General features: G+C 39.1%; 1 protein-coding gene across 1 annotated transcript; it reads right to left on the reverse strand.

Annotated features, from left to right (window-relative positions):
- Positions 1 to 1538: 1538 nt before the first annotated feature.
- LOC120636861 lies at positions 1539 to 6331 on the reverse strand. Its single transcript, XM_039908422.1, has 2 exons — positions 5466 to 6331; positions 1539 to 1829 (listed from the first exon to the last, which is right to left on the reverse strand). Exons 1-2 carry the CDS (start codon positions 5919 to 5921, stop codon positions 1812 to 1814), a joined length of 474 nt encoding a protein of 157 aa, XP_039764356.1. The 5' UTR covers positions 5922 to 6331; the 3' UTR covers positions 1539 to 1811.
- Positions 6332 to 9542: the final 3211 nt, after the last annotated feature.

The raw sequence follows: 9542 nt of genomic DNA on the forward strand, positions 1-9542 counted from the left end.
GGGAAACTTCTTCACAGCTACTGTCTGAGATGGTTTGAATTGCTTTGCTTTTCTAACAGCCTTTGTTTTCCTTATTCTTGTTTTATCTTCTTTGGTTTCTACTCTTCCCGTGTGTTTCTTTATGTGTTCACATAATCGCTTTTTATTAGCAACACCAAACGTAGAAGATGGACCCAGAGGTATCTTTTGGTTATTATTTAGTTTGAGTCTCGTTCTAATGTGATGCCAGGTAAACGACATGCACTTCAGCCATGGCTATTTTTAAATCGTCTTCCCAAACTCCTCGTAGCTTTCACTTTGAGCTCGTAGATATTGGCCACTTTGAAAATCTTGATTAATATATACGTAGCTAAAACACCGCAACAACATACAAATTATAATGCCAACTGCCCCTGAAACAAATTGGCTATTCATCCCGATTGTCCGGGAGAGATGGCCAGATGAATTAAAAGAAGAAAGACGCCTCTGGCTTATAATTTATAGTAATATAAAAATCTTATAAAGTAGTAATGATAATCTTCCAATCGCAATAGCTAGTATTAACAATGACTTGCACGTTATTTCAATTGGAGTAAAGCGCATGGCCTTAACGTAAATCCAAAAAAAACTCAAGCTATTGTTATTGGCAGTCGAAGGCAGATTTCAAAGATTGACTGGTTTTCCCTCCCACCCATTGAGTTTGACAGTGTCACAGTCCCATACTTTGAAAATGTAAAAACCTGGGCATTTATCTTGACCGAACCATAAGTTGGACGTACCATATTAATGAGATCAGCAGAAAGACATTTGCAGCTCTAGGCTCTTTGCGTCGTCTTCGGTATTTACTTCCTATACCTACCAAAATTATGCTCGCACAGACCCTACTCCTTCCCATTCTTGACTACGCTGACGCAAGCTATGTTAACTTAACTGAAGATCAGTTAAATAAACTTGAGAGACTCCAGAATTCTAGCATTCGTTTCATATTAGTGACGGCCGATTGGCGCAGTTTGCAGCGTTCCTGCTTTTTGAGCCCAAGGCCGTGGGCTCGATTCCTACTACTGGAAAATGTGTTTATATGCATATTCTAAGTATTTATATATATTGCTCATAAAAATATTCACTAAGATGACTGACCTTAGTTCCCATAACACAAGCTAAAGCTTACTTTGGGGCTAGATGGCGGTGTGTGTATTGTCGTAGTATAAAAAAAAAAAAAAAATTTGGGTTGCGCAAATATGATCATATTTCTCAATTTCGGTCTGGTCTCAAGTGGTTACCTATCAGACTTCGCCGGAATTTGCACATTGTTTCTATTCTGTACTGTGTTTTATTTCAGTTCATAAAAGTAGATCTATATATAAGTAATAACAAGTTTTGTTCTAAGCTACAACCCAAAGTATGTGTACACAACTTGGAATTAAATTAAACAGAAAGTAAAGATAAAATTAAAGTTGAAACAAAAAAGAAACACTTAAATAATAATATATATATTCTTAGAATCGCTTTATTAATTTGACTAAAAAAAAGAAACAATTACCCAAAACACTATACAATTAGTTTTATTAAATCAAAGATAACAAATAATTTAAAATAACAAATTTGACAGAATAAATGGCAGAGGCACAATGTTGAACGTTCGACGACTGACAAGGTAATGGCCGCTTGATCGTTGTCAACTGCCTTATATAGGGAGCGCGCCTGCCTTGTTGCTTGGCGAAACTTTATTTCTAACACGGCCTCTCCTGACATGGGAGCGTCCTCGCGACCTCCTCATTAGCCTCTCAGTGATGGACCAGCATCCGAATCATCATTACCACTAGGTACGGGGCTTATTTCATCATCAAAACCTGCAATTAAAAATACGTTAAGATCACAGTCTTCAAATCACAATTCAAAAAGTAAGTAAAGACAATGAAATAGTGAATAATAAATTGTGCCCATGTACCGAACAACACAATTACAAAGTCGCATACAGCAACTTAACAGTCGTACACCAACTTCAAGCCTTTATGGCCAAAGTACACACAGAACACAGTAGGCTTTACACGGGTCTATTCCCACACCGAATACCATGCGCGCACAGGATTTACATCAGTTACAGCAGGTCATCCACGATACCCACTCAGGAATTACACTCAGTCTATAGTCAGCGTGGGCCCCACCGACATCAACCTCGTAACCTCCTGTAAACCTGACCCTCATTGATACAGGTTACAGTAACTATGTGTCAAGGTCACCCCAAAACCATGTGCACTCAGGATTTACATGGGTCTGTTCCAGGAACACATCACAAAACAAATTAACAGCAGAACGTAATGTAATTGTTTGGTACATAGACAAAAATATAAGCAGACAATGGGTGCAAATGAAGCTCAAACAACAGAAAGTTACCACTAACTTTCAAAAAAACTAGCACAAGTGTCGGGTGTCCATTCACCACGCCACAAAACCATGTACCCAGCAGCTGCCTGGCTGGTCTTGCCAAACGAACCAGCTAACAGTTTAAGTTCGTACCTATCGTTAGGCAGAACTTTAATAACTTTATATGGACCTCGCATGCCACAATCTAATTTGCCGGTACTTTGGGATCTTTTAATAACAAAAACTAAATCGTTAGTTTGGAACCTTTTGGGAGGGTTTCTATTTTTATTAACATAAGCGTCTTGTCGGTCTATATTTTTATTTATTAATTCGTCTGCACGTTGCCTCCGTAACTCGCGTACTTGTAATACAAAAGATCATTACGTTTGATATAACGACTTGAATCTAGTTCTCCATTATTTAACTTTTCTATTAAAGTCAAAGTCTCCTCATCACCTGCCTGAGCTACCTGTGCCCAATTAAGAGGTTTCTGAACAGCATTAATAACATTAACCGGATTTCGACTTAAATAATCTACGTGCGACATCAGACTACCTTTACGATATTCTAACACGAAATCAAAATCTTGCATATAGATCCACCAACGCGCAACTCTGGGTTCACGCAAGTCATTTTTAAAGCATTACAATCAGTTATTATTGTAAAATGTTTACCAATAAGATATTGACGAAAATGTTGTAACGACTTGACAACGGCTAAGGTCTCCAACTCGTAGCTGTGATATTTAGATTCCGCCCCTGCAGTTAATTTACTAAAATACGCAATAACTCGCTTACGACCGTCTTTATGTATTTGCATTAATATACCGCCGTAACCTATCGAACTCGCGTCCGTATGTAATTCCGTTTGTAATTCCGGATCGAATATTGCCAGTACAGGTTCACCAGTTAAATGAGAAATAATTTCCTGTCTCGCCTTTTCTTGTTTATCAGTCCAATTGAAAACAACACCCTTTCTAGTTAAAGCAGCTATGCAAGCAGTCTTCAATGCATAACCGGGTATATACCGGCGAAAGTAACCTGCTAACCCCAGGAATTGGCGAACCTGTTTGACGTTACTCGGTCTCGGTGATTTAACTAAAGCTTCAATTTTGTATTCGCTCGGTCGTACCTGACCTCCACTAATACTCCTACCTAAATATTCGATTTCATTAGTTAGGAAAGTGCATTTTTTTAAATTAATCGAGAAACCGGCTTCAGTTAAAGTTTTTAATACCGCATCAAGTAAGATAAGATTTTCTTCAAGTGTGTCAGTCAGTCAGTATTAGTACGTCATCAATATACACAAGAACTTTGCCAGATTCAATAAAAGATTTTAAAGTTTTACTTATAGTTCTTTGGTAGATAACAGGAGCATTAGCAAGGCCATAAGGCATCTTGCAGTATTCATAATGTCCTTCAGGCGTAATAAATGCAGTTTTGTGAATATAACTCTCACTAACGCTGGTGGAAACCAGATACCATATCTAAGGCACTAAAACATTTAGCATTACCAAGCATGTCTACATGATCATTAATTAAAGGGAGAGGATGTCTGATTTTCACTGTAATCTGATTTAAAGCCCTATAATCAACTACCATTCTATCAGAGCCGTCTTTCTTTTTAACGAGTAAGATCGGGCTCGCATACTCTGATTCGGATTCACGAATTATTCCCTTTTCCAAAAGATCTTTAATTATAATTCTAACACGTAACTTCTCATCATGGGAAAATTTGTAAGGTCGGTAATATATCGGAACGTCACTTGATAATTTAATTTCCATTTCACTACCTTTTACTGTGGTCGTCGCAGTACCGGTTAAAAAATACGCACAGTACTTAGTCAACACGCCTAGTAACCGCTCTTTATTTTGCCCAACAACAGGTGTTGATATTTTTTCTAAAAGTGACACTGTATCCACCTGCACAACATGACTCACAAATGCACTACTATGGACAAGACACTGTTTATCACCAGTTCGTATATACGCAACGCCTTTTCTATTTAAAACATCGGTGCCAATGATTACGGGGACATTTAAATGACTTTTATCAATGATATAAAAATCTACTTCTAACGTAATATCATTCATTTGTATTGGCAACGTAACGAAAGATTTAGCTACGATTTCCGTACCTCCTAATCCGCAAAGTAATTGACAAGCTGGTTTTATCTGACACGAGAAATATTTAACTAGATCTGAACTCATTAACGAAACACTCGAACCACTATCAATAAGAACATCAACGGGTATATTTGAAATAACGGCAGTTACTACGTCGGGGTTTTTATGCTCACCCTCATTTTCGCGACAAAAATTAACATTGCTATTATTTCTAACGCGTTCTTTGGCAAAACACTGATTTTCAGAGTGCCCTAGCTTTTTACAATATCCGCACTTTTCGATTTGTGGTTTCATTGTTATTGAACTACCTGCACTTTTTTCAGTTTGCAATTTATCTGAATCTATTTTACGTTTTTTTGGACAAAAGGCCCGTTTGTGCCCGGTCGAGTTGCATTCAAAGCACTTGTATTGCGATAGGTCACGATATTGACGTTTTGATAAGCTACGATTAGAATTATTAGTTCGACTAGAAGTATTTTGAAAATAGTTTTTCCTGTGGAAATTGAATTGCGACACCCCACATTTTACATAGTTTGACAAATATTCCACTACGCTCTCTGGTGTTAACTTAGCATTCATAGCGGATGCACGAATATGTGGATCAGTAATGCCACGTATAACAATCGCAGTTAATAGTTCACTGCTTAAAACTTTAACAATACGAAGTTTTAATAAAGATTTACGTGCATATTCAGCATAGGTGGAAAATTTGTCAGACTCTGTACACATAACAGAATATAGAATGTTCGCGACGTCGACTGACCGTGGGCACAATGTTTTTAATTCGAGTTTGAAATTAGACCAGGTGCGTGTTGTGCTAGTCCATTCGCTAAGCCATAAGCGAGCTTCACCCTTAAGACAACGACCTACGCGAGCAAGGCACTCACTATCTTCCCAGTGGTTTAAATAACGAGCTTTATCTACTTCACAACACCACGTGTCGACGTCATGAACACTCGGGTCAAAATCAGAAATAAAGTATTGGTTTGATCTCACCGGCAACGAGCTTATGGCGTCCAACAAACGCTCGGCAGCGCTTTTCATATCACTTTGAACCAGCTGTGGTGCGGCGGCGATCTCGCGCCCCGTTTCTGCAGGTGTCGGTGCTTGCGCCGGTAGCAGCGGGTGGCTAAGCAGCGTGGCAGGCGCCGCGGCTGTCCTTGGCGTGTTCGGTATGGAAACAGCATGGTTAAGCTCCGTCCTCTCGGAGGATGGCGAGGCTCGCGGTGGCGAGTTAGGCACCAGAGCCCGGCTAGGCTCCACACTGGTCATCGATGCGTGTCGCGAGTCGGTACCCGCGCTAGTCCCCGCAGCGGCTCTTGGAACAGCATACGCAAGCGATCGTTCTTCAAGTACCTGTAGTTTTTTAAGGATCTCCTCCAACTGTTTATTAGATGAGGGAGATCGTGTGCGTCTCCCTTTGCTTCTACTTTTCTTAGCGTCTGACGACATTATGACTCTGCCCAACCACTTAAATTGTAATCTCACTAAATTTTAACCAACCGAAATTAATTGAAACACTGAATTTATAAAATCAGGGATGATTATCAGGCGGAAAAAGGCCTTCGAATACCACTTCTGATCTTAGAATCGCTTTATTAATTTGACTAAAAAAAAGAAACAATTACCCAAAACACTATACAATTAGTTTTATTAAATCAAAGATAACAAATAATTTAAAATAACAAATTTGACAGAATAAATGGCAGAGGCACAATGTTGAACGTTCGACGACTGACAAGGTAATGGCCGCTTGATCGTTGTCAACTGCCTTATATAGGGAGCGCGCCTGCCTTGTTGCTTGGCGAAACTTTATTTCTAACAATATTATTTCCCTAAAGATTATGTGGAATAGTGCTTAATAATTTGATTTTTAAAAATATTTATCCTTTTGTTAAAAATGTCAATATTATGATTACTTGATACTAAATCATTATAAAGGCGGCACATGCGAACGATGGGATTGTAAAAGGAAGTATTGTTCTTGTAGACACTTAGGGAAAATGGTTTAAAATATTTTAATCTGGGATTAACGCGAGTATTTATAGTAATGAGCGAGAGCAAGACGGAAGAATCAATTTGGGAGTTAATGAGCTTAAATAAGAAGATCAAATGAAAGTATTTTCGACGAAATTGCAAGCTTTGCATCCCAAAGTGTAAAAGCCTGTCATGGTAAGTTGTACGTTTATGGCCGAAGTGATGTCGATATGACAATATTCGTAAAAATTTTTTTTGAACAGCTTCTAAACGATCGCAATGAATGGTATAATACGGTGACCATATTAGTGAGTTATACTCCATTATACTACGGACCATAGTTTGATAAAGTTGTATTGAGCTTGATAGTTTTGTAAAATCTAATCTGTTTGTTTATAAGTCTTGTTTTAATTTATTGAATAAAAGAGCAACGGTAGAGTTTCTTGCCAGTGGTCTTCTCTGCCGAAGACAGCATTCCGAACTGGTAGTAGAGTCATTTGAAGGTAACAAGTAATATGAATTATAGAGAAGCTTAATATACAGTATAAGAGTCGGTCCAGTTGTTTTATTTCACTCCTTGGGAAGTCAGGTTTATAGAGTACAGACCCACAACACTGCTCTAATATAGGTTGGTGGGTTTTAATGATGTCTATCATAAAATGAATACTTTAATAGGAAGGAAGAATAATAGTCATGAGAATAAATGATTACTGCTAAGAAACTAGGTATTTAGCTTCAATAATACTGTTAATTAATGAAAGATCTAAGTGCCATCCTGAACATTGTGGGTATTGCAGTGAATATCTGAATACCAAGGTCTTCCATATCTATATTTTTTTAGCACGCGCGTGTGTTGGAGCACGCAACTACCTTTATCTCCATAAGAGATAAAGGTACCATTTAATACTTCTTCCTCAACTAAGAGAAAGGAGTGATACGTAGTGAAATAGGGGCTATAACGACGAATGACGAGTCGAAGGAGATCGTTGCTAACCAATTTCATGAATGAATGAATGAATACACTTTTATTGTACACCAAAGAAAAATAAAGTAGTTACAGAGATATAAATACATATCAAGAGAGTACAATTTGGTGGCCTTATCGCTACATAGCGATTTCTTCCAGGCAACCAATGGCGTAAAAGGAAAAAACATAGAAAAGAGGTAGGTGGTGCAATAAATAATATTTAAAATTATACAAATATATAAATATATATATAAAATATAACTATAATATATATATGTAAATATATTACATATAAATACGAATAAAATATATAACATAAATACCTATATAAATAGATAACAAATAACATCCTTAATTTATATGAAATACATAGATAATTAAAATTACACACTTAAAATGATCCGCTTCAGCGATGTTCGGCTGAGAGAGACAAATAATGATCCTTTACTAGTTTCTTGAAGGTCCCAATCGATTGTGCCTCACGGATATCTAACGGCAGGGCGTTCCATATTTTAATAGCCTGAACCGTAAATGATCCGTTGAAGGAGGATTTGTGACCAGGCACCTTCAAGATTAACTTCCTCGTAGAACGAAGCTCGTCTGGGAGTCTTACAAATTGAAACCTCTCTTTCAGCTAAAGAGGAGTAGAAGGATGAAATAAAACACAGTACAGAATTACCTGTTTTGTGTACCTAATAACAATAAACAATAAACAATAAACACAATTACAACATTGTCATATGTTATAACGCTAGGCCCTTTGATACAAGACATCTTCTTCTTCTTCTGTTCCTGGGCCTTTTCCGCACTTGGTTGGTCTGGGACCGTCCGTTGTACGTATGGCCACTGATGCGGCTCCCCGCTGGATCACTCCAGCCAGCCGAGCTCGCTCCAAAAGCTTAGCAGGCCGCCCAGGTCGCCGAGTGCTTCATGGAGTGTTGCTGAGGAGCCAAGGTGTGCTGCGCGTTGTTCTGCTACTCCGTTGCATTGGAGCATTACGTGTATCGGTGTTTCCTCCGCCTCCATGCATGCTCTGCAGAGAGGGCTGTCAGTTATACCTAAAATGGAAAGGTGTTTGTTTAGTGGGCAGTGCCCTGTTATCATACCTACAACTGTCCTTAGTTTAGGTCGATTCAGTTGTAGTAATTTTGTTGTTAGTCGTGGGTTGAGAACTGGTACGGCCTCCTTCGTGTGTTTGCACTCTTTTGTTTTGGACCATAGTACCGAGTGTGATGTTTGCGTCTGGTTGTGGAGCCATGTTTTGTATTCAGTGAAGGGTATGGGTATGATGGGTTCCGGTCCAGCTACCCTTAGTGATGCTGCCTGACGCGCTAATTCGTCGGCTGCGTCGTTTCCTCTGTTTCCGTTGTGACCTCGTATCCATTTTAGGGTTACTCTGTTCGATTTTGATAGGGCTTGTAGGTTCTTGTGACAGTCAAGTATGAGTTTTGATGTTGTTGTGTGTTTGGTTAAGGCTTTTAGTACAGCTTGACTGTCACTGTTTATGTTGATGCTGAAGCCTTTTACCTTTCTGTTTAGCATGGCTATGACTGCTGTTGTTATGCCCACGCACTCCGCTTGGAAGACGGAGTTGTTCTTACCAAGCGGCTGGGCAATGTTTATGTTAAGCTCCGGGCAGTATATCCCCGCTCCAGTGCCTGAGTTTGTTTTTGATCCGTCGGTGTAGACCTCTATTACGACGGTGTCAGCTTTGTCTGTTTTTCCTCCTTCAGCGGCTACTTTATAGTGCCTGTCTAGCACATAGTGTTTCCGCGTCTTGTCACATATCCAGTCTAGTTGTGGGCATTTATTAGTTTCTTTTGATAGTATCCTTTTATGTCCTATGTTTGTATCCTTCCACAGCCCGTAAGCCCTCAGTCTAAGGGCTGCAAGTGTGGCTTCCTCTTTAATGTGTAGGTGTAGTGGTGGTATGCATAATATAGCTTCCAGCGCAGTGGTTGGCGTTGTGCTCATGCAGCCTGTGATAGCTAGGCACGCTTGGCGTTGGAATTTTTGTAGTTCTAGTTGGGTTGTCGCAAGGAGTGTTCTCGGCCACCATATCAGTGAGGCGTAGTTTAGTGAGCTCCTGACGACTGCTAAGTACAACCATTTCATGATGTATGGTTTAA

Source organism: Pararge aegeria (assembly GCF_905163445.1).
Source record: "Pararge aegeria chromosome W unlocalized genomic scaffold, ilParAegt1.1 SUPER_W_unloc_5, whole genome shotgun sequence".
Classification (NCBI taxonomy): domain Eukaryota; kingdom Metazoa; phylum Arthropoda; class Insecta; order Lepidoptera; family Nymphalidae; genus Pararge; species Pararge aegeria.